We start from the raw sequence: 26,371 nt of genomic DNA, 5'->3' as shown, positions 1-26,371 counted from the left end.
CTGTATGATTTCTTTTTTAATGAAGGTCAAGAAACAGCAAAACAGATGCATGGTAAAGGAGATGAGAACAGTGGCTGCCTCTGGTGGGGGTGGGACACAGCTGGGAAGGGGCATGAGGAGCTTTTTAGGGTGATAGAAACGCTCTGTATCTCGACAGGGTTTAAATTTACATGGGTGTAGGTACTAGTCCAAACTCACTCACCTGTACACTTCAGATAATGAGTATTTACCTGTATATAAACTATCTACCTCAATACAAAGACAAAACCAAACCAACGTAGAATCCCAACTATCCATGACAGATTTTTATTTACTGCCTTCTTATTTCATCAACAGTAAGTTAGCTCCTTGCGGGTCATGATCTTATGGTGCCTTTTGTCTTGTACTTCCCAGCCCCCAACAGAGAAATGGGCAACCTACAGAGTAATACTACATCCCTTCTCATCCGTTGGTTATGAGAGTCCTTTAAATCAACGGTCAACAATCGGTGGTCCGTGAGGTCCGAAAGTTGGCAACCGCTGCTTTAAATCCCACAGGATAATTTCAAGAACTCTCCTTCCCCACATGGGCCAATGGGTGTTGATATGGGAACCGTCAGACGGGAAAACAGGGGGAGAGGCTGCAGCACGTGGGAGGCTGCATAACGTAAGAACAAAATCCCCAAGTACAAATAAAAGCACAGGTGCTCAATAGCGTAATCCCCATTGCCCAGTTTGGTCCTGGAAAACCGTGACTTCTGCACTGAAAAAGGAACTGTGGGAGGCTTGCTTTTATGTACCTGGGGCTGCGTGCCCTTTATGGGTAAGCCACCTCTTTAATAAAAAGCTCTCTAATGCTGCAGGCACTATGGAAGCACACAGATCGCTGATTTGAAATTATTCATTCTCCTGGCTGGAATGGTTGAGATTTATTTGTATATTGTCATTTCTCATAAAGAGTTTTTTTTCCCAATGAGTTTAATTTTTCCCGTCAGAGTCTTTTCTTTAAATTTAAATTTTTTATTGATTAAAGTATTACATATGCCTCCTTTTCCTCCCATTGACCTCTCCCCAGACGCTCCCACCCCTCAGCACATGCTCTCGTCCCCCTACTGTCTGTGTCCATTGGTTATGCTTATATGCATGTATACAAGTCCTTTGATCTCTTACCCTCCCCCTCCTCCCACCCTCCCCTGCCTTTCCTCTGAGGTTTGACAGTCTGGTCGATACCTCTATGTCTCTGGATCTATTTTTGTTCATCAGTTTATGTTGTTCATTATATTCCACAAATGCCATCAGAGTCTTAAGTTCCACGGCCGGCCATCACGACAAGGCCATGCACACAGAGTGCTGGCAGCCAGACGGACTGTCCTGAGTGAGATGTGCCTACAGAAATGGATCTGTGCCTGTGTTTGCCGTGAGCATTACTTGATAATAGCTACCCTTAAAAAATCTTTAGACTCACAATTTTGTTGTGAGACTGGAACTGAATTAATTTTTCTACATTTGTTAATCCAGTATACAACACCTATTAACTTTAAAAAATTATACTGGTAAATATTTACTTGAATTAAGTGATTTGATAGATTTTTTTCTTCCCCCAAATTTACAGTGTGCATTTTCAAGTACTTATAAGTTGCTGATGATATACAAAGGAATGACAGAAAGCCCTTGGTTATGGTACAAATCTGAGATTAGTACAACAGATGGAGATGAGACAGATAAGAAGGTTGTAAGTTGAAAATAATTTCATACACTGTATAAAGAAAATAAAATTAGATAATGGGATTGGGAGGAAATGTACACGTGTGCGATTCTGTAGAGCGCTAATTTACTAGCGAGTCAGAAATGCTCACATTTGTAGGCACATCTTTTACTAACAGACTAATGAAGGGACACTGTATAAAACCAGCAGGTTTTAATTTTAGATTTGGGTAATATTTAAATCAAGGTATTGAACACTAAAAATTTCTGAGGAACACCCTGGCTGGGTAGCTCAGTTGGTCAGAGCGTTGTCTGGATACACTAAGGTTGCAGGTTCGATCCCCTGTCAGGGCACATACAAGAATAAAGCAGTGAATGCATAAATAACTGGAACAACAAATCTCTCTCCACCTTTCTCTCTCTCTAATATCAATAAATTTAAAAAAATTTTAATTTCAAAAAAAAATTCTGAGGAATTACAAGGCCATGTTTCTCAGTGATTAGGAGGAAAAGCAAAGCAAAACAAAACAACAAAAAAGGCCACTAAAAACCCTCCACTAACTAGAACAGAAGGCACAGTTGTGATATATAACCCTCCATCTCTGATTCCAAGATCTTATTTTTAAGATACAACAAAGAAGTTAAGAGATTCATTTGAAAACATCGACAGCGTTGGTAGGATACACACCTGAGTAAATTACGACAGGTGGATGGGACACAGGAGATATATTGCCATAGGTAAAAGATAGCAAACTAAAATTCAAGTTTCAGTTTGAATTTTATTCAGTCTTCTCCCTTTCGCCTCATAGCTTTAGTTATCAGTCAATTCTCTAAACATATCCTTATAACCAAAGTATATTTTTTAGTCTTGACAAAAATGAAGAGCAATAAATAGTAAAATAGAGCCCAGCTGGTGTGTCTCAGTGGTTATGCACTGACCTATGAACCCAGAGGTCACGGTTTGATTCCCAGTCAGGCTCGATCCCCAGTGTGGGGCGTGTAGGAGCCAGCTGATGAGTGATCCTCTCATCACGATGTTTCTATTTCTCTCTCCTTCTCCCTTCCTCTCTGAAATCAATAAAAACATATTTTAAAAAATAGTAAAATAGAGTGTATGTGGTGAAATAGTAACTACTCTTTGTGGTGCTTATTCACTGCACACGGCAACAGTGTTTGCCATGAAAGCGAATTGGCCCTCGTCAGAGACTTGAAACGAGAGACAGCAGAGCGGGGACATCAGCCTCTTCTAGGTTGTTTTGCACAACACTAGCCTCGTGTGATGCTTTCTGCAAGAAAGGGGTCCAAGTCAAGCTGGATTGAGGAACAATGCAAACCACATCCTTCCCTGGGATGCTCATAACCCACGAGTCCATTCAAGGCTCCGAGAATGCTGCACACAGAGAGCATGTTCAACATTAAACTTGGGGTCCTTTCTAAAAACACACTCAGATTCAGCAGAAACCCATGTTGGAGAACACTCATCATTTGTAGCCATCTTAGAATACGGAGACAAGAGAACATCAAAGACAAAATCTAAATAATTAGCCAAAGTAGTGTTCCTCATCTTTTGCGAACGCGTATTGAAAAATATGAGTGTTACAAAAAAGTATGAAAAGATGCTTTTGCATAATTTCATAAGGTATGCAAGAGTCACAAACAATAGGCCACAGTGGTCAAGTGGAGAGTATTGTCCTTTCTACGCTATGTCCATGAATTAATCTGGAAACTGACAAACAAAAACCTCAAAGCAGCAATTTTACTGACAATGTTTAGAAATATTACATTCTTTTTTTAATGTAAAAATGTAATTCCTAAAGTGAACAGGTCATAAATCTTTACCTTCTGTCTTAGCAACTCAAATCGTCCTTAAAACATGGATCGAGTGGGAGGGATGTCATGCAACTCAGTGAGAGCTTTTAGTGGTATAACTCAGCTAAATCAAAATGGAAAGAAAAACTTAAAAAATATTTTTATTGATTTTAGAGAGAGGAAGGGAGAAGGATAGAGAGGTAGAAACATCAATGAGAGAGAAACATGGTCGGTTGCCTCCTGTACGCCTCCTATTGGGGATCGAGCCCACAACCCAGGCTTGTACCCTGACCGGAATGGAACCTTGACCTCCTGGTTCATGGGCTGACACTCAACCACTGACCCACACCAGCCGGGCAAGAAAAACTTGTTCTATACATATGTAAATCTGTAAATTCAAACTAAATTGAAATAATTATGGCATAGGAACACTAATTTTCTTCCACGTAAATCCATAAAGTAATAGAAAAACTGGATTGCAGGCTCAATATTAGATAAGATCTCATCTTATTTCTTCTTTTACCCAAACTAAAATCCTCAACTAAAGAAAAAAATCCCTGTCATCTTGCTTTTGCCTAAACACTTCTAAGGATCTGTTTACAGGTTTAGTCAGCACCACAGGGGGCCAGAGAGAAAGATTCCCTGGAGAGTCAGACTTATTATGAGAGTGAGAGCAGCTATCTGCAGAAGTCTCCCACTTTAAAGGACAGTTTATGATGGTAGTTAATACAAAGTGGCTGCTTCATAAAAAAGTCAAGGCATAAAGAAGAGGGCTTTACTGAAATCAAGTCAAGTTCATCTTGGTACGTCTTTGGGATTAAAAAGATTCTAAAGAGGACATAATCTAATCTATAGTATGAAGAAATATTATTCTGCATTGAACTTAGAAATACAGGAGCCTGGCTCAGTGGTTGAGCGTTGACCTATGAACCAGGAGATCACGGTTTGATTCCGGTCAGGGCATTTACCCAGGTTGCAGACTCGATCCCCAGTGTGGCGTGTGCAGGAGGCAGCTGATCAATGATTCTCTCTCATCATTGATGTTTCTCTCTCTCTCCCTCTCCCTTCCTCTCTGAAATCAATAAAAATACATTGAAAAATTACAGGAGCATGGCTAAGAATTTTTCAGTTTTTATCCAGGAGGAGCCAGGAAGAGACATGCCATTAGACATCCCATTGTCACTCCTGGAGAGAAAGAATCAGAGGCACCAGGCTTTTCCAGAGTAGAGGATGACTGTCAACACCACCTAACGGTCTTTGATCACTTGTCCTGATTACTAATGTGACTTCATAGCTACCATGATTCTAGAGAGGAAGTATCCGATATAGTAGAAATGAGGACTCGCGGAAATGGCTGGAATGGTACATTCCTTGGTTAAATTCACTAACTGGCATTAGGGCTTATACTTTTTTTGTGCGGGTCAATGAAATCTGGTTAGCAAAAGTCATTTCCTGATTTGGGCTGATCAATCCTAGGTATACTTATAAACTAGGGGTTCTGAATTCAGCTCAGAATTAGACTCGGGACTTTGGTAGCCACTCTGAGATACCAGCAAACTTTCCTTGGTGATATTTATTTCATTCTAAGTTCAAAACCGACTGCTTCCTATTTTGTTAAAAGTTTATATTACATTGAATTGAATGTCTCAACGCTAGCAGTTATTTTTTTTAAACTTCATGAATAGTTGAATCTCCTTCTTCTATTATAGTATTTGGTCAGTCCGACTAAAGATGTATCAAAACCAAAACTTTTGGTTTTGTTGTTTTATCTCCTATTATTTTTATATTCTCTATTTTATTGATTTCTGCTCTAATCTTTACTATTTTATTTTCCTGCTTGCTTTGGGTTAGCTTTTTTTTTTTTTTTTTTTTTTTTTTTTTTTTTTTTTTAGCAGTGTCTTAAGGTAGAAGATTAGGCTATTGATATGAGATCTGTCATCTCTTCTATTATAGGCATTACAATTCCCTCTAAGACGCTTTCACTACCTCCCATAAGTTTTGCTATGTTGTATCTTCTTTTCCAAATGTTCTGATTTTCCTGTGATTTCTTTTTTGACCACTGGTTGCTCAGGAGTGTGTCACTTAATTTCTACCTATCTGTGCATCCCCTAAATTGATTTCTGTTCTTGTTTCCTAATTTTACTCCATTATTGTCAGAGAATATACTTTGTACGATTTTAATCCTTTTAAATGTACTGAGGCTTGTTTTATGACCTAGCAACAGTGTTTCTCTAAACTCTTGCAAACGCTAGTTGTTATTAACATTTTAAAGTTTCTCATATTTATATAGAAAAATATCATTTCATTATTTTGATCTGAATAACACTGTAATTATGTATTTTTTGAAAATGTGAAACAAAAGACCTCTAAAATCACCTAAACCTGAACCTTTGTTGTGAGGTAACTCTTTGATATTTTCTTAATTCCTCCTGCGAATATTGGTGTATTTATAACAAAATCTCTCTTGGGGTTAATCTAGGCAATGTTTTTCTTAAGTCCATCCACTTAATTAACATTTTAAAATTTATTTGCATAATTTTACAAAATGTTCTTTTATAGTCATTTTAATTTCCTCTCTCTCTTTTTCTAAACAAATGTTTTTAAAAAACCAACTATGTCCCTTGCCTTCCACTATCCAACTTCCACCTGTTCCACTCGCCCAGCTGCTCTCATCTCCAGGTAAATAACGGTCCACACATATCCTGCTCCAGGTGAGCAAATATATCCCTAGCACATAATCTTTCCCCCTCCCTTCCGAATCTCACTATGTCCTTCTCACTTTTCCAAACTACATTCTTCCTCCCTCTCCCTGGCGTGGCTCAGTGGTTGAGCACTGAGCTATGAACAAGGAGGTCACGGGTCCGATTCCTGGGCAAGGCACATGCCTGTGTTGTGGGCTCAATCCCCAGTGGGGGGTGTGCAGGAGGCAGCTGATCAATGATTCTGTCATCACTGATGTTTCTATCTCTTTCTCCCTCTCCCTGCCTCTCTGAAATCAATAAATTAAAAAAAAACAACAACCCAGCAATAAAACATGTATAAAAAAGTACTCAATGACCATTAAATACAGGCAGACTAGTATGTGTTTGAAAGATAGATATTCAGTAAAATACAAATCCTTGACCTCTAGGAGGTGCCCCCTCTCCTGTTTTAAGAAGAATGGTTGCTAAAAATATCCACTTCCCTTATGAAGCCGATAGCCTGACTCGGACACTGCAGTCTCCCCCGCCCTTCCAACCATGCCTCCCTCGGACAGGCACAGCCTCCTGAGGACAGAGCCAGCGGTGCGCCTATCGCTATGTTTCACAGAAGGCGTGTCTCAGGGCGCTGCATCGAAAGCAGCCTCTTCCTTCCGAGGAGGTCTATCTCAGCATCGCCTTACCTTACGGACGTGACAGGAGAAGAGGACGTTCATGTACTTGTCCTTCCGTTTCAGTTCATTGGCGACGGGGACGAAAGTGCCTGAGGTCTGAGGTGTATCTGGCTTCTGAAAGAGACAGGAAGTGTGATCGAATGATGATCCTTAGCATTTCAGATGAAAAGGTGAGCTTTTAGGGCACGGCTTTATTGCTAAGCTCATGACGTAGCACACACTTACTTTTTACCTCCCCATCCCAGGTGGTAAGCTACTAAAGGGCTGCTTTAACAACAAAAGTCCTATAAAAATTTAAAATAAGGGATCTGAGAGGGGATGGAACAGAGCTTTGGGAATAACTGATATAAAGGTGATAGTTAAAAATAGCTGCTGAGTTATGTAAGGGAAGGTTTAAATGGTCAAAGCCATGGTATAGCGTGTACCTAATACACACAGATAGGAGACAGAACACCCTTTTTTACGTGGGGGAAACATCACCTGTTGTACACTTGGAAGCAATAAAACTTTTAGTTTAGTGTTGCTCATAGGATTTAGTTTCTGAAGGTGTCAGTTTTTCTATAAATTCTTGGAGAAAAATTCTCCTTTTTTTTTTGTATGTTAAGGGAGCAGGAGTGAACCCACTTAAGTTCTCCTGCACTTACCGAAGCAAGATAGTTGCCCTCCCAGGCTCTTTGGAGCCCAAGGTCAGCCCTTTGACCCTTCAGCATCTCCATGGCCGCAACCTTTGCCCTGACCTGGGGCAGGTCTGAAGCAGGGATGGTCTTGATGAGCTGAGATGCTCGCCATCTACGAGTAAATAAACACAATGTATTCGACTGCAGAAACACAAGACCATTCATTCTCAAACACAAGAAGCTGCCATTAAGTAGAATGAACCCAGACGGCTTGCATGCTACCCTAAAAACAGTAAAATGCCTCCAAAATATATACTATCTGGCTCTTTACAGAAAAAGTTTCCCTTTGGACTAGATTAATACAACTAGCAAAATTCATTCACTCAGAGAGAGAGGAGACAAGTCAATAAACTGATCAGGCGCAGTCTTTTCAAAATGCTCATTGACTGCAAGCCCTAAGATGCCTGGGACCGTCGTTTGCATCTTGGCTGTTTGTCACCATATACCTGGAACCTAGGTCAGTGCCTGTGGCACAGCAGGTGCTGAGTGTATATTGCCACTAAATTTTACAAAAACTAATCAATTCTAGGCCATACATAAAACCTCAAAAATCTAAGGAAGACTGTACAGGTCACAGAGCAACATAATCGAAACCAATAATTCTTTGCATCCATTAAAAATATTACTCAGATCTTTATTTGTTGTCATGCACAGGTCTTCAAGACTTATTTCTAAGTCAAGTCATATAACCATACTTATAATCTCGCTTGTGTAAAAGAGGGGAAAAATTCCAAATTATATGTGACTCTAGATGCATATGCACTCATAGTATGAGCAAATGCTTTATATACGTATTTACTCCTAATTCTTTCAACAACCCTATGAGCAGGTTCTATTGTTACTGTCCTTTTACAAATAAGGAAGTGGAGGCACAGAGAGGTTAACGAATTTGCCCAAGGTTACACAGCTGTTCAGTGGCAGGGCTAGAATATGAACCCAGGCTCCAGGGTTTGTGTTCCTAACCATTACATCATGCTGTCTCTTACGTGTGTGTGTTTGTAAGTGCAAGGACAAAGATTTAGAAGGATATAAACTAATTGTTAACGAGTGGTTATTTCAGGGGAAAGAAATAAAATGGGGAGAGACAAGAGGAGATGTGGAGGATTTCAACTTTATATCCTATATATTTTTATGTTATTTCACTTTTTAAAAAATGAGCATGTAGTCATGTATCACTTATTACGTTTTATATTATTATGTAAAAAATGCAGGTTGCAGAGAATACAATTCATGAAGAAACACTTATCCGTGCATTAAAAAGACTGCCAAGACTACAACTAACATTGATAGCATTACACCTGAGAGTTTAGGTACTTTTGCTTTCAATAAATCTGCACTGTTTGATTTTTTTCTTTTTATGAGCAGTCATTCTTTTTCTTGTAAAGCAAATGAGATATGTAATATAAGATTTTCTTCCCATGCACTTTTTTGTCTTCTGACATCTGCCACCAATTTACATCCAATCGCTCAATGACTTCAGTTTTCCACGTGGACCATTATGCCACCAAATGACCGCATTTGAGGACCATTAGCTTAGCTTATGGGACTAGGCAGCTGCACCTAAGACAAAGCTAAACGTATCTGGTGCACACTGGCAACAAATAAGCTCAAACAATCAGGAGCAAGGAGTTATAAATAACTAAACACTCAGATTCAGGGCAGTTTAAAAAAATGAAGACTGGATGGAAAGGTATCAAATTTTACATAGGCGCTTGTTTATTTAAAAAATACTGCGTGCTCTAAAACAGTTGTTTCCTCCCTTGTAATTTAAAATCTCCTGGGAAACTTTAAAAAGGACCTCTGATCAGGCCCCCACGCCCCAGCTCCATTAGACAGGTATTTCTGGAGGTGGGACTTGGGCAGTGGCATGTATTTTAAAATCCTCGTGAATTTAAGGTAAGCAGGACAGACAACCACCGTGCAGAAAGGATGGACAGAAATCCTAGTTTGAGTTATTTGCGGTGACTTTAATAGCTATTTTTTGCTACGAGAAGAAAGTAGAGTCTGCATGCCAATAGCATCTTCAATATGGCTTGATCCAGGGGTGGCAGCATGCTGCTGTCTATATGGCTACAGAAAAAAAAAATCAATGGACAGTTCTGCTATTTTGAGAGGGGAACAGATGCCTTGTGAAATCGAAGTTTACAAAATTGGAGACATATTCGAACAGCAAATAGCTGAGCCAGTCTCCTGGTCGAAGAACTGTGATTTTTATATGACACATTAAGTGTGCTGCCATAAACGGAGGCAGCACATACGAACAAGTTCTCACCTATTAAAAATGGCCTGTAGGGCCTCCTCGAAGCGGCGAAGAACTTTGGGAGGGGTTGGCCACTTCACGTGCTTCCCGTGGTCTCTCATGGTCTTGACGCCGTGGAAGCGCCGGGCCACCTCGTGGATGTAGGACTTCACCTTGTAGTGCCGGTAGTATCTGATGATGGTCAGGGCTGCCTTGGTCCTCTTGTACCGCATACGGGCCAGCGTGCCCCGCCACACCTTCACGACAGAGAAAAGAAAAAGAAAAGTGTTGCTGGCTGCCTGAGTAGTAGGTCACTTTGAAATCATAGAAGCTCCTCTGCTTATAAACTCAACGGGAGAGCTTGCATGTGCCACTCAAATCAGCCAGAGCCAAAGCATGTCAATTCTGCCAGCCACCAACAGGTGGCAGTGGGGAGTTCGGCCCGTCATTCTGGTCCAACTGTCCATCCCAGCACTGTCTACACTGGAGTGCCTGCTGAGTTTGAAGCAGAATCCTGTTTTAACTTTATGGGCATGAACAGAAGAACGCCAAACTACAAATAATGTTGGATAAATGTTGAAAGGAAACAAGATGAGTCAGAAAACCAAAAGCCATCAACATCTGTAGTTCTCTTATGAAGCCTGGCTTTACACAGATTAAGTACGCTGGCCACTAGGGCAATGCCACACTGCATTTACAAACTGACTTATACGCAGCCCCTCTCCAGGTGCTGTGTAAACCCCCTAGGATTTAGATGTGTTCCTGCAGGAAGGGCAAAACAGATGACCAGTATCTCTCATCAGTGATGTTTCTTTCTCCCTCTCCCTTCTTCTCCAAAATCAATAAAAACATATTTAGAAAATAAAAAAACATAAAACAGATGACCAATACCATATGAATCGTTGTTAAAATCTTTTCAGTGCTCAGAAATCAGACAATATATAAATGTCTCAATGCCAGCTTTTTAATTTTTTTAATTTTTAGACAGAGAGAAGACGGGGGAGAGAGGGAGGGAGAGAGAGATGTATATATATAGACACACACACACACACCAATTGGTTCTCCCACTAATTTCTGCATTCATTGGTTGATTCTCGTATGTGCCCTGACTGGAGACCAAACCCGCAACCTTGGCATATGGGGACGATGTTCTAACCAACTGGGTTACCCGGCCAGGGCTCAATGCCAGCTTTATTCAAGCATGGGGAAGTTGGAAATATATATACTTATATGTTTTTATTGATTTCAGAGAGAAGAAGGGAGAGGGAGACGGGGATAGAAACAACGATGAGAGAGAGTCACTGATCAGCTGCCTCCTGCACATCCCCTAGTGGGGATCGAGCCCACAACCCGAGAATGTGCCCTGACTGGGAATTGAACCATGACCTCCTGGTTCATGGGTCAATGTTTCACCACTGAGCCGCACCAGCCAGGCAGAGATACTTATATATTTTTTAGGTTCCCATACTTCTCAATCTCTCGAGCAAAGAGAAAGCTGGTGTAATCTTCATCAATGGCTCTTTCCCTATATATGCTCTCCACCACCACCCCAAGTCTTGCTTCCACAATATTTCTAGCACAAACCCTTCTTCTCCTTTCTGCTACCACAGACTGCAACAGCTCAAACGACTCTAACTGCTTTCTTTGACAATAAACTCCTGTGTACACCACCATCATGTTCCAGTTATTGACTGCTGCTTCTTAAGTGACCACCCCAATTCTCAGGCCGGGGGTGTCATCTCCCTGCCTGTCTCTGGCCTCTGAAGACCAAGATTTGCAACCTCTAGTTCAAAGCCCACCGTATGGGTTCCCCAGGTTCCATTTATTCTTAAATCCCCAACTGTGCCCACCAGTTTCTCTCAGAAAAACTCATGCAACGCCTCTTTTATTCAGTCATCTTGGGTCTCTTGGTGCAGACTCCTAAATTGGCACCATGTGTTTGCAATGTTCTCCCTTTTCAGCCTGCTGCACAATAGATCTGTTTGCTTGCTCCATGCGAGGAGGTCATCAGGGGACCCCAAAGAGGAACCAACAGGTCCAGGAAAACCATGATGTGGAAGGAAAACATGATGAGGAGCAATCTGTGGTAGGAACCCCGAGTTCACATATAAACAGAATATATAGACAATGGGGCAATGGAAACTCACTCTGTGGCCTTGGTACAGAAACCCTTTTTAGTCAAAAGGGCCCCCTGCTCTGTAGCCGAATCCATCCCACAAATGGCTTTGTTACGCCTCCACCCAGGCACTAAAATAAAGGTTCCTTCTTTAGTATCTTGAAAAACCAAAAGAACACAATTACAGGGTGGACGTCTGTGATTCAATTTCTTAAAGAAAACACATTTTTAAAGTTTCATACTGTTCGTTGCCTTTCTTTTAAGAGGAAGGAAAGTAAGACTCCCTGGAGCTACATCTATATATAAAAAAATATTTAATTTCCAAGAAGTGTTTTATAGAGCTTCTTATTAAAATGTTTTTGGTTAGATGCTTTAGCAATTTGGAAAAAAAACATTTTATAAGTAAGTGCTTTTTAAGGCATAGGTTTTTTTGTTTTTTTTTACAACCTTTAAAATGTCGTCTGTATTCTTGGTTTAGTCTAGTTGAAAAAATCAAGTAATACAGAAATGCTACAGAAAAAAGACAATAGCTCTTCCCCTTGCCCACCTAACCCCACCTCGAAGTCCCATTCCACATAAACCACTTTAACCGCTTCTTCTGGTATTTACTAATATCACGCACACTATTATTTCTTGGTTGATCCTTTCAGACATACCCAAATTACAGAAGTTGGTGATGTAGCTCTCTCGCCATCACTCGAACCTCTCCTTTATCATCCCCATAATAATTACATTTAAAAATTTAAAGTCGACAGTGTTTATATTATTGTTAGATAGTACAATTTAAATACTATATTCATATTCCATATTAATTTGATTCACCACTATATAATAAGACTTCCCTCTCATTACTATGTCAGGGAAAGTTGTTTTAACTTGTTGTTAACAGCTGCCTTATTTTAAAAGTCTGCTTTATTTACTATACTAGAGGCCCGGTGCACGAATTTTCATGCACTTGGGGGAGGGGGGTCCCTCAGCCTGGCCTGTGCCTCCCACAGCCTGGGAGCCCTCGGGGGATGTCTCCTGGGGAGCGGGCCTAAGCCACAGTCAGACATCCTTAGCGCTGCCGAGGAGGTGGGAGAGGCTCCCGTCACCGCTGCTGCACTCGCAGCTGTCAGCCCAGCTTGTGGCTGAGCAGAGCTCCCCCTGTGGGAGTGCACTGACCACCAGGGGGGCAGCTCCTGCGTTGAGCGTCTGCCCCCTGGTGGCCAGTGTGCATCATAGTGACTGGTCATTCTGTCGTTAGGGTCAATTTGTATATTACCCTTTCATTATATAGGACACCTACGGTTAATGCCAAATGCTCTAATAGACCCATCAAATAGTCAACAATAATTTTTCCAGCTGTCAAGCCCATCAATCGAACCTTTCTCTTTCACATTCCTCTTCAGGCCACTGCACTCTTCCTGTTGGATTCCCGATTCCTGAGCGCAAGTGTTTCTTTTTCTTGGTTTTCCTCCCTCCAGAAGCTTTCAAGAAAGGGTGCATGGCCAGTGAATTTCTATTCTCTTTAACCTGAGAGTACAAAGCAGGTGCCTACAATGTTGTGTGTTTCGTGACAGAGAAGAGCAGAGCAGATGAGAACAGGCCCTGGACTCAGACTGCCTGTGTTCAAGTCCTGACCCCCCTCTTACCAGCTGGTTTAACTTGGGCAAGCTCCTAACCTAGTTTTATCTGTAAACATGGGGATGATAACGATGCTTACCTTGTAGTGCTATTATGAGGACTAAAGGAGACAATGCACACCAAATAGTGCCTGGTGGGGAGCTGGAACCCTATATACATTGGTTGTTATGAGTATTTGAATTTTTGTCTCCTTTGGTATATGCAGAATTTGTTTGCATTAGTCATATGTCAATATGACCTGAAATCTTTCCTTCTCAGCATTCCATCTACCCCAAATAGTTTCCCATTGGGTCTGATTTTATTCTTCCATGGATCACATGAACGGGATGTCCATGATTTATATGCCTCATCCCATCTTTCATCTGCTCAAGCAGAGTGAACAGAGAGCTGGGGCTCAGGGGTCATTGAGTTCCTTCCCTGATACAAATAAAAGGAGAGCATCAGAGGTCTGCTCCGCCGCCTGGGGGTACCGTAGGCTCCTGACCTCTATTTGCTATGTCTTGTGGAGCTTTTTCTTGTGGCTGTAATAATTATTCCTAGCAGATGCGTCCCCTATTCCTTGTCCATGTAGTGATGCATCAGAGGCAGGAAGGATGGTAAACTTCCTTGACTTTTCTTGCCTAAGGGAAGACGTTTTCTTGATGGAAGAAAGGGTCCCCAGTGAAGGTGTAGGTTGTTCTAAGTCATCCCTCTGGTATATCTTTATACTAAAAGCCGGAGCCCTGAAAAGCAGCAAAGCTTCTCAGAATTCCCTCCTGTGCTTCACCATGTTCCAGTCTTTTCTTTGGCAAACATATTGATTGTTTTTTGTGTTTTTTTTTTTTAGCACCTCCTTTCAATTGGTCCAAGTTTTTATTTTTGGATGACACTTCTCAAAGTTTATGGTATAAAGTTGAGATCTCTTTTTGGTTTCAGGGTTGATGACATGATTTGTTATTTTTCCACTTTTGTTAATTTCAGGAAATTTGGGGGAAGAAATTTTGTGAACCTGCAGTTTTATTTTTTTTAAATCCTCACCCAAGGATATACCTTTTTTATTGTGTGTGTGTGTGTGTGTGTGTGTGTGTGTGTGAGAGAGAGAGAGAGAGAGAGAGAGCGAGAGAGCCAACAATGTAAGAGAGAAACATTGATCAGTCACCTTCCATACACACTCTGACCCCTGATCGAACCCACAACCTAGTTATGTGCCCTGACCAGGAATCAAACCTGCAACCTTTTGGTGTATGGGACAATTTTTTAACCAACTGAGCCAGCTGGCCAGGGCATGAACCTGTAGCTTTATCGTCAACCTGCTCCTGGAGCTCTACTCCTTACCCCTACCGGGTCCCTCCCACTCCTGAGTCTTTCCAGAGCCCTGTGGCCAGGTAAACTGGCTCTCTTGTCTGCCTTCTCTGCAGGCACTTAGATCTCAGCTTCTCCACCTGCTTGGGAGAGTAACTAACCACACATCCATTTACTTCCAAAACCAGGCAGATGCCTCTTGTCTGCTGCTGTTTCCCCATGGTTCCATCTGTCCTTGTGGGTTTCTCCAGTTCTCACCCCTTCCTGCTCAGTGAGGGCTTCTGAGAGAGAGAGAGTGGCTGTAAATACCATCTGTCATGTCTAACCAGAGGTTTCATAGTGCCGCCTTAACCCTGCCATGCTTTCCCCTGGTGCACACTTCCTCCGTGGTCAGGCACGGCAAAGCCACATCTGGCAGTCATTAAAGTACGAGATGTACTTTGCAAGAGATGAAGGATTCTAGTTTACACTCTATGAAGAAGTAGGTCAATTACATATCTTCAGTTTAGTCTCAGAAATAAACACAGGCCAGCTCTCCTTTTTTTCTAGCTCTCCATGTTTCCACCTCCCCCCTCATTTAATATGTACCGAGAAGAAAATAAAATCCAGTGGGTATAATTGGTAGGTTCTTAGCATAGTTCTTGACATGCTATTCCTTAGTTTTATAGATAGAAATAGCATTTTGAGATGATCTAGGGAAAATTAAGAAGTAATGAAATGACCAAATCTTTAGTCAATCAACAAATTAAAACCATTAAAATAAAGACAGAGACAAAAAAAACATGCATCCCCTATAACAACAACAAAAAAGCGAAGTGCATGTGAGCTTGATCCTTATAAGCCCTGCTGGTGAACTTAACTGTGTGTGTGTGCGTGTGTGTGTGTGTGTGTGCGCGCGCGCGTGCGCGCGCACCTCTCGGAATGTAATTTAGAAACGCCCACCCCTGAGCTGCTTCATCTGGATCTGGTAGGCTCACTTGCCCAGTTAGCCAACCTGTGAACCTTCTTGTAGGACTCATACATTTTCTATGTGGCCTTGTCCAGATCCATTAGCCTAGCAATTCTTTAGTGCATACAACTGTTGCCCATGAATGATTTCTTTACTACGACGATGCCATATCTGACAACCCCTTGGTAACTGTAACTTCAAGAAGCAATTGAATCTCTTGGTCAATTACAGTCAGAAGCCCAGCTTAACATGAACCCTAGCAACACCCAAGTTATAACTGTTTTGAAGACAAATTATACTAAAATTACTCCAGTCAACAGGTCAGGTCAATCTGACGGGCCCTTCGGGAGCCAGACTTGCTCAAAAGCTAACCCTCGGGGGAGCTGTACTGAAGAGGCTGCTTTCTTTATAGTTTGGTTAGTTTTCTTTAAAAATGAGGTACCCAACGGATAATTCATCGTCAAAATTTCTCAGGTTAAGGCTTTCTCAAAGTTGCTTCTTGACCCAGAACTACAGGGTTCTGGTCAAGTGTCTGGGCATTTGAGCAGATACAATGAGGTGTCTGGGGACGTTTCAAATTTGTCTGAAGGTGTGTACCACCTTGTCAGCCCCAGACCCACCTCCATCTCATGTCAAAGTGGCTCACCATCTGGTCAGGGACAGCAGGGCTTTTACCTTGTGGCACCAATGTGCTGACTTTTCTTCCTTTATGCCTAGCATCTAAAGCAGTGGTTCTCAACCTTCCTAATGCCGTGACCCTTTAATATAGTTCCTCATGTTGTGGTGACCCCCAACCATAAAATTATTTTCGTTGCTACTTCATAACTGTAGTTTTGCTACTGTTATGAATCGTAATGTAAATATCTGATATGCAGGATGTATTTTCGTTGTTATAAATTGAACATAATTAAAGCATAGTGATTAATCACAAAAACAATATGTAATTATATATGTGTTTTCCGATGGTCTTAGGTGACCCCTGTGAAAGGGTCGTTCGACCCCCAAAGGGGTCTCGACCCACAGGTTGAGAACCGCTGATCTAAAGCATGCAGCACTCCTTAAAAAAATACCCAGCACACCTCTGCTGCAGGTGCTTACAAATGATCTTAATTCGAATGTTTCCTTAGGTCACTCAAAAAACTCAGATAACAACTGTTATTTGAAAGCACCAGCCAAAGGTGCATCCTAACATTCATTTCTGAAGAGTTCCAGATGAATTCCGGGACACAGGGCCTTTGAAATGCTCCCTGAAAAGGGGGTTCCATTCTTAGTGAGTTTGGGAAAGATGCTTACTGCGATTCCTTTTTGGAGATTCACATTGGCATATGAAAAGTTTGGAGACGTTCCATGTAAATAAACTTTGTTTAACAGAATTTTAAAAACATATTTGACTGTAGAATCCTTTGTACACAGACTACTCATTCATTTTGAAGGGGGTCAAGATATGCCATCCCCAAATATGCCACTTTGGCATAAGCATTCTCTGGAGTGTTTGCTTATTCTACAAGAATTTCCCAAATTCCTGGGACATTTTGGGTTTCCCCTTTTTCAGGGAGCATTTCAAAGGCCCTGTGTCCCGGAATTCATCTGGAACTCTTCAGAAATGAATGTTAGGATGCACCTTTGGCTGGTGCTTTCAAATAACAGTTGTTATCTGAGTTTTTTGAGTGACCTAAGGAAACATTCGAATTAAGATCATTTGTAAGCACCTGCAGCAGAGGTGTGCTGGGTATTTTTTTAAGGAGTGCTGCATGCTTTAGATCAGCGGTTCTCAACCTGTGATCTAGTTGTCTGGGTGGTTTCTCTGGGGAATCCGAAGGAAAACAGGAAATACCTATGATGTCCTAGGAAAACCCAAAATGTCCATGAGATAGTTGGGTAACAACTACAACTAATGTCTTAAAAAGTAAGATATGGTCAAATGCCCCATCGACGCAAACCTCTGTGCAACGAAGCTTGAATTCCTCCACCACAGCCAGGTTGTAGCGAGCAGTCCAGCACCGCTTAGCGGACAGCTCCCTGGCTGGCATTGTGGGGCTGGAGTGCAGAGAGTCCTTCCCTGGAGGGAGAGGCCCGCATTCCCCAAGGGCTACGGGGGTGGGGGGTGGGGAATCAGGCCAACCTAGGCAGGCTTCAGGTTTTTTACCTGTGAAGCAAACGAAGATTACACTAGGTGATTTATTAGAGCACCCACTCGAATATTCTCTCAGAACAGCTACTGACACTGAGCAAAAATTTAAAAGTGTTATTTCAAAGGTTCTTTTTGATCCAAAGCGCACAAGAAACTGACAACCCCTATCTCTGACTTCTGATTACTGTTATTACCCTTAAGGGAAGGGAGGGAAAACACTATTTCACTATTGTTTGCCAGGCCTTGTGCTGGACACCTGACATACATTATAAATAGGTGCTTTAAAAACATTTTTTTCTTTTAATCCTCACATAAGGATATTTTTGCATTGATTTTTAAAGAGAGTGGAAGAGAGAGGGAAAGACAGAGAGAAATATTGATGTGAGAGAAACACATCAATTGGTTGCCTCCTGCACATGCCCCAACCAGGGCCCGGGCTGGGGAGGAGCCTGCAACCAAGGTATATACCCTTGACCAGAATAGAACCTGGGACTCTTCCGTCCACAGGCCGACGCTCTATCCACTGAGCCAAACTGGCTAGGGCCTTGATGTATTATTTGTATTGTGCTGGTATATGTTTCTCTTACTAATAATTCACCATAGGGAAAGAAGGGAATACATTTGATGTAAGTTTCTTTAAGTCACACATTAATATGTTTTGCTGGCAAATGCTTGGCTTTGAGAAATGATCCTTTTTCAGACCTGGGAACCCTGCTTCTACAGAGGAATGCGCCTAACCACACACAGCTCCTGCTAGCAGCCTGGCTCTGGTAGTGGGCAGGGGGCTTAGACCAGTGCTCCTCAACAAATTCCTGAACCCCAACATGCCACCAGTTACGGGTGCTCCCTGTGATGGTGGTACCGAGTGAAGATGTGCCCTGAGTCTTGGGGGAAGGGAATAATCTGGAAAAAGGCCCTTGTATTTCTGAGGGTAAACATCAAATATGCTTTCGTTTTCTTGCCTTAGGTTGTAATTAATGGAGGAATGGCAAAATAAGTAAGGTCAGATACCTATTCTATAGTTCAAGTTTACACAGCACAAGTAGAACATAATATGATTAATATGAAGACCATCACTGGTCATAGCTCAATTACAAAAAGAAAAACCACAACTGTGCTGTTTGGATACATGATTTCTCATACTAATAGGTGATACATGTGATCAGAGTACTAAGTAGGTCATGGTAGAATAATGTTGTGCTGATACAGAAAGAAATGCTACTATTTACAGAAAAATATAGATAAGATAAAATGCCAGATTTGCTCAGCAAAGTTTAGGTTTTATATCTGTACCCATAGTTATAACTATTTTTATTACTGACAATTTTAACAGAAGCATAACCTTGTACTTGTAAATCTAAAATATCCTGCTACCTAACCTATTTCTTCCCCAAGAAATGTTTTATAACACAATATTGGAAAACTGAGGTTTCTTTGTCATATATCAATCAAGTCAGAACAGATTTAAAATGGATGTCAACAGGAATATGATTAATTTTTCAACTAACTTCCCTAGAATCTATTTTGAAAAATTTATATTTTTATCAGTCATTTGTAATTCTTTTTAGGTAAACTTTTAAAAATACGTTTTCTTTGGGTTGGCTTTTTTATTGGTTTGTATGAGATCTTTATAAATTAAAATATCACCCTTTTGTCACTGGTGTTTTCAATATTTTTTCCAATATGTCAATGACCTTTTGATACTGTTTAAGGTATACTGCCATATGGAAGTTGTTTAAAAATGTATGTAACCATTTTTCTTTTATGATTGTATACATATTTTATACAAAACTGAGATCAAATAATAACCATAAAGTGCTCAATGGGGGGAGGAAGGGAGACACGTGTAATACTTTCAACAATAAAGATAAAAAGTAAAAAAGATCATAATAATCAAAGATAATAATCATAAAGTGCTTTGCAATGCTTTTATTTGATATACCAGGCCCCTTTTCTCATGGGATCAGGTATCCTCCCATAAAGTGATTCTGAACGGCCTCACAGTACTAAGATAGATGCATGTAATTCAGTTAAACAACCCCATAGTATGAGGTATTTTTAGTATCATTGTTAATAAATCCCCCGCACACAAATGACTTATGGCAAAGTTTTAGAAACAGAATCGCTGTTGTGATCCATTTATGTTTTCAATTGCTACATTAAAGTACCCATTTCCAAACTCTACCATGTGAATAGTTAAAAAGAATTAACTCAACTGATCGCATAATATACTGTTGCTATGATTAAATTGCTTTGTTATACAACTTTCCAAAAATTCACTAGCTATTTGAGTATTTCCTTTTGTGAATTCTCTCTTCGTTTCTTTTTTTGTCTATTCATAATTTCATATAATGATTTGTAAGGGCTTTTCACTACATGAAATAAGCTAGCCTTTTATTATATTTACAAAGATTGCTTAGCATTTTGCCTTTTACCAAATCCTGGCCATGGTTATTTGGTTCAGGTCAATGAAACATGAGAATAGTTTTGCTAGGTGTTTCTGAGCAAGAAAATGTTCTCTCTTTTCTGAGAGAATGTCCAAGGACTTTCTAGGAGTGACTCCTGGAACAAGGAGAAAAAACATGTGGCTGCTGAAATCCTGAGCAGCCACTGTGCAACCACTAGGGGGAGCCACACTTAGAATGAAGATGATCCAAAAGAAAGACTAATAAATACTAGTAGGCTTCCTGCTTTATGAACAAAATCCCTGCTATATTCTATGCCAGTTTAATTGCATTTTCTTTCCTTTTTTTGTGGGGGGGGGGGGGCGAGGGCGTAACTGAATATGCTGTGATACAATGGTATTTTTGGAGAAACAGAAGTTTTAAATGTTTATGCAAGGACACCTATCAATCTTTGCACTTATGAATTTTCTTTTTGCTGCTGCTATACAGTGGGGCCTTGACTTACGAGTTTAATTTGTTCTGTGATGGAGCTCATAACTCAAATTACTCATATGTCAAATCAAAAAGTGAACGAGTGAGACACGTGATGTTGGGCTGATGTTGTGGCGTTCACTGTGACGTTCGCTGTGCCAACTAGCGGTGGGGTATCTGAAGCTGGCTCGTAACCCGAATTTTAGCTCGCAACTCAAAGCAAAAAATCGGCCGAGAGACGGCTTGTATCTCGAAAAACTCGTTAGTCGGGACACTCATAAGTCAAGGCCCCACTGTACTTAGAAAGGCCTTCTTTACTTTAAAATCAAGTATGTGCCTGTCAAATGAATTTGTTTTGTTAAAACGTAAGCTCCATGGGGCATGAGGGAGACTCAATCACAAGTAGGAGAGAGCCTTTATGTTACAACCACTCCATGAATGGCAGATTACTAGTATGTTCATTCCAGTAGATCATCCAGATTTAAAGGTGCATGAAATGACCACTAAAAACTGTATTTTTTGAAATACTAATGAGTTAGCAGATACAGCCAGTGGATATGACAGGAGAAATGTATTATTTGCATCCAACTCACATGAATGGACTGAATCTAAGTCAGCTCCTACCTGGTCAGGCAGTGAGAAGAGTTAATGCCGGAAACCTTTCTAAGGGTGTCTCCTCTGAAACAATGGTGCAGAAAGCCATTGGGAAGCCATCGGGGGGAATATATGCATGCACGCACATACAGAATGACTCGTGTGCAAAAGGCATGAGCTACAGTGAGAAGGGTACATGCTATAGGTTTTAATATCAGTCACAATAAATCAACCCTTTTATGCAAGGTCGGAGCAGGCATCTCCTGAATTCAGAGAATAAGTCAGACTGCTTTTCAACGAAACGCCAGCATGAGATGCCTAAACAGTGCTTTCTGTTGGAGAAACTTGGAAATCTTTTAGGATCATCAAAATCTACCCTTCATGTGGGTCTTTTTCATTCATTTTGACTAGCGTGTGATCTATGTTTCATGGGACTCTTCCACAGCTAGCTGCCCTCCGGATGGCCTTCTTGGAAACCGAAGCCCGAGTTCCAGCTGAACGCTTGTGCAGACATGAACCCTGCGGCAGGGAACCTTGAAGAAATGGGAGTGCACGGGCGGAAAAGGTGACAGAGCACAGACACGGCAGTGACACTGCTCACAATGCCTTCCAGGTGGCCAAGCCCTTTCCTGCCGCAGCCTCTTTACTCAGGTTATTTCCCTCTGCAAATCTCCTCTCCCTGAAGTTGTCCTGGAGTCCGTGCCTTCTCATTCTTTAGCTCTCAGCTTGAGGCCACCTCCTCAGAGAAGTCTTCCCTGACCAGCCAGTCTTAAAATACATTCCCCTTGTCCTCTGAATGCCCCAATCAGCTCTTCCTTTCCTTCATGACTGTGACACAATTTGTCATTGTTGACTTACTTTTGTCTCACTTGGCTAGAATGTTTGCTCCATGAGGACAAAACGATTTCTATTATACTCATCACTCTATTTCCAAAGAGTGCCTAGCAATAAACAGCGTTTTTTTGAATGGACACTTATCAGCTTGAATAAATGAAATATCCGTAAAAAAAATAAAAAGGCCCTTCAGACTGTTTTATATGCAAGGGGGGCACAGGAATCCTAGAGTTTTTAAGTGCTCACTTGAAAGAAAGAGACAGCTAGCTTGTCCTGTTACACAACTGTGAAGATGCACCAAGCAAATTACAAACGTTCAAGAAGAAACACACGGCAGCTGCCACACAGCTCTCGAGTCTCAACGGAATTTCAAAACCAACGTTCATAATTCTGGAGCAATCTAGCGGGAACAAGCATCACCTTGAAAACATGTTGCCAGGTTGCCAATGAGTAACATGCTGCATGAGAGTCTGGTTTTCAGTGAGTATTCCTTTTACATGGAAAGAATTTCTCGAAAAGTGTAAAATCTTTACCTTAAACAAGCCGGTCCTGTTATAGCTATAAAAATGTGGATATCTTAAAGTGCCTACTTTACTGTTCAGCTACAGGGCTTTTCACGAAACTACTGCCCTTTTGACAAAAGCCAACACCTCAGTGTCACTGCATCTTCTCAAGTGATCAAGGAAAACGTGACAATGCCTCCGCATTCTCTCTCTCTAAGTCACTGAGACTAAGAAAAAGCCCATAAAGTCTACTGTGCATTTTTCCTTTTCCCAGTGGGCCTGTGAAAATGATGTAAGTCCTCTATTACTGGAATGAGAAGAAAGAAGAAAAGAAGAAACTAGGTTGGGAAATTCTTTCAAATATACAAATACTGTCTACTGGTTCTCAAATGAACAAATGCCAGATTCTGATTACTGTACAAGAAACCAACTCTTGGGTAGATTACTTAACTGAACTAGCCATTCAAACTCATCGGCCACAGAAAACATGATACGATACATCAATTAATGTACCTCTGGCTCGAACTCAGCAGCTCCCGTGCACTTCTCTCCGTGAGAGGCGATCTGTTTTCCCACAGGGGCAGAAAACCCTTGCTTCTTTTCCACGCCTTCACCGACTCCACTGTGTCACTAAGTTTGGCAAAAGGAGCTATGCAGCCCCAAAGAGTCTCAGAGTTTCCATGTCTGTAAAGGCTTATTCCCTACATAAAAGCCATGAAACCAGTTTCCTAGGATCATGGCACTCAGGAATGTATTTACTTGACCAGAGTATGACCACTATAGACATAGCCCTTTGACTTACTCATCAGATAATAATGATAGAAAACCATCTTATTACTAGGTAACTGCTTTAAATTCTGGATTTTCTTCCTCTACCAAATTAGTCCACAGATTGCTCACTTAGCTTTAAGTTACTGTCATTTACAGAGAACCCTATGCCAGGGTACAGTGTTGTAGCCAATATTCATGCTTTCCCTCTTGACCTACGTGGGTCACCCCCTTGATGTGATCTGCTTTGGCCCATAGGATATAAATGCATGTGACCTGCCCTAACCGGTTTTGCTCAGTGGGTAGAGCATCAGCTTGCAGACAGAAGGGTCCCAGGTTCGATTCTGGTAAAGGGCATGTACCTTGGTTGCGGGCACATCCCCAGTAGGAGGTGTGCAGGAGGCAGCTGATCTATGTTTCTAGCTCTCTATCCCTCTCCCCTCCTCTCTGTAAAAAATCAATAATATACTTAAAAAAAATAAATGCATGTGACCCGAGAAGTGTGGGACATGCTTGTGTGGTCGGCCTTGCCCTCTTAGGCTTTTGCTAGTAACATGAGAAGAACATGCCCAGGGGTCCACCGACTTTAGAAAAAATTAGCAACATGTGAAGCCAACTTATATCCAACCCCTGGCCTGGATGGGGTTAGCCAAGAATGGCCAAACCCCAGGTGCACGAGGAAGAGATAAATTCTGACTGCTACATCCATTACGTGTCAGTGTGGTAAACTAAATATGTCCCCTGAAAGGCAGCTACCTCCTAACCCCTGGAACCTACACATGTTACCTCATGTGGCAAAAAAGGACTTTGCAGACATGATTGGGTTAAGGATCTTGAGATGGGTAGATTACCCTGAATTATCTGGTTGGACCTTCAAGGCAATCACATATACACACTTAGGAGAGGGAGGTAGTGGGAGATATGAAGACCGAAGGGAAGGCACTGCCCCTGGAGGCAGCAATTGGAGCCACAGGCCATGGAATCTGGCAGCTCCCAGAAGCTGGAAGAGCAAGGAAGGGATTTTTCTCTGGAGCCACAGGGGGGTGGCCTGTGACAACACCTTGACTTTGGCCCAGAGGAACTGATTTCAGACTTCTGGCCTCCAGAGCTGTGTCAGAATAAATGGTGTTTTAAGCCACCAAGTTTGTGATACTTTTAAAAAATACGTATTTTTTTTTTTTTATTGATTTCAGAGAGGAAGGGAGAGGGAGAGAGAGATTGAAACATTAATGATGACAGAGAATCATTGATCAGCTGCCTCCTGCATGCACCCTATTGGGGATTGAGCGTGCAACCCGGGCATGTGCCCTTGACCGGAATCAAACCCGGGACCCGTCAGTCCGCAGGCTGATGCTCTATCCACTGAGCCAAACTGGCTAGGGCTTGTGATATTTTTTTTACAGCAGCCACAGGAAACTAAGACGGGTGGTCTGTGGCACAACTGTGGCAACAGTTAACTGATACAAATTCAAACCAAATACTAGTATTAATAATATCAATGTTAATAATAATAGCAAACACATGGGACTTACCATGTGCTTACCATGAACTCCTTTAACACAATCATACTATAAGGTGTGTGTGCTGACACTCTAACCACTTAGGCACACCGGCCAGGGCTCGCAAACATTTTTTTTTCACTAGCAAAACTTGATAGCCCAAGTAGAATGTTTAAGTTTGCCATGGCAAAGAATATGAGCAATTTCCCGATATACTTATATTCCTTGGTAATAGTTACATACATTTGGTGTCGTCAGAAAAAGCATACAATACTCCCCAACACAGTAGCGCTGACACTTAAGCCACATATAGTCTGTTGTAGACCTAATTTGGTAAACACGACATAGTCTGTCATCCAGAAAGGGTTTTAGCTTAATGAAATATGTGGTACTTAAGAAAAGCCCTTTACAACGTCAGTTTTAAAAATTATCCTTTTTGGGGTGATATTTTACATGAGATGTCAGTGCTGCCACTGTAGTGAATGGCCATGACAATAAAATATTTCCGTCACTGCTTTTAATATTTATTACCCAATTATTTCTGAAGGGATCAGAGGGAATTTACATGGAAGTGACATGGACAATGCAGGCCTCCAAGTCAGGTAACAGGAGGACAGGGAGGCCGGCCGTGGGAGCAAGGCTGGCTGGCGGTGGGAGGTAGGCAGTCCCACTCAAAATCCCAGATGAGAGTGCTTCCTGGGTTTGAGTACAAACCTGGGTCCTGAGCTATCTGGCAGCTACAGAAAATGGGAAATGTAATGAGTTACACGGATCTCATTATTTAATAAGGTTGGTAATTAAATACCCCCCACACCCAAAATGCTCTTTTTTTCTTTTTAAACACAGTCGTTTTTGTTGAGGAAGACAAATTCATTGCTCTGCAGCTTTTGCTCGGACACCTACCTGTAAGATCTTTGATTTGCGTCTTTGAACAGCAATCCTCACTGTTCAGAAGTTTCTAATTTAATGCATACATCTATTCTGGAATCACTTCCCCTTCACTAATTAATTCCTTATAAAGAGTAATCTCTTGAGCTTCCAATAATTAAAAAAGAGAACTGCAATGAAAATGTAGCCATGGGTTTCTTTCCTTTCATTTTTTTCCCCTATCACCACTTATAGGGCCCAGAAAGTGTTGTCATGGAGACAACAGCTGCTGGGTTATGAGTGACAGGTCTCAAGAGAGAAGTGTCTTGGAACGGGAACATCTCAAGTTAAGGAAAAAAAAAGAAGTGGCGAGGGAGAAACCAATGCAAGCTGCGTTACCAAGCATAGCAGGGGAGCTCGGCTAAAAGGTGTATTTCAGCTAGCGAAGAATAAAGGCATTATTTTCCCTTTTCTCTCATCTAACATGGGAAATGTTTTCCTTCCAAAGGGGAACAGATTTCTTTTAAGCACGTTGCAAGCATATGTA

The 26,371-nt window shown here is 41.4% G+C and overlaps 1 protein-coding gene across 1 annotated transcript in view; it reads right to left on the bottom strand.

Moving 5' to 3' along the window:
- The window catches only part of MYO1D (myosin ID), a 273,264-nt gene that overhangs the window by 108,452 nt on the left and 138,441 nt on the right, over positions 1 to 26,371 (bottom strand). Inside the window, exons 17-19 of the mRNA XM_070394306.1 lie at positions 9,814 to 10,037; positions 7,509 to 7,653; positions 6,874 to 6,978 (exon numbers count right to left, since the gene is read on the bottom strand). Coding sequence (XP_070250407.1) covers positions 6,874 to 6,978; positions 7,509 to 7,653; positions 9,814 to 10,037 — 474 coding nt within the window. The remainder of the gene's footprint in view (positions 1 to 6,873; positions 6,979 to 7,508; positions 7,654 to 9,813; positions 10,038 to 26,371) is intronic.

This window comes from Myotis yumanensis, unplaced genomic scaffold (assembly GCF_028538775.1).
Source record: "Myotis yumanensis isolate MYYU_CA2020_CCGP unplaced genomic scaffold, mMyoYum1.0.hap1 SCAF_16, whole genome shotgun sequence".
Taxonomy (NCBI): Eukaryota; Metazoa; Chordata; class Mammalia; order Chiroptera; family Vespertilionidae; genus Myotis; species Myotis yumanensis.
The sequence above is the reverse complement of the archived record's forward strand: the minus strand, read 5'-3'. Positions and strand labels throughout refer to the sequence as shown.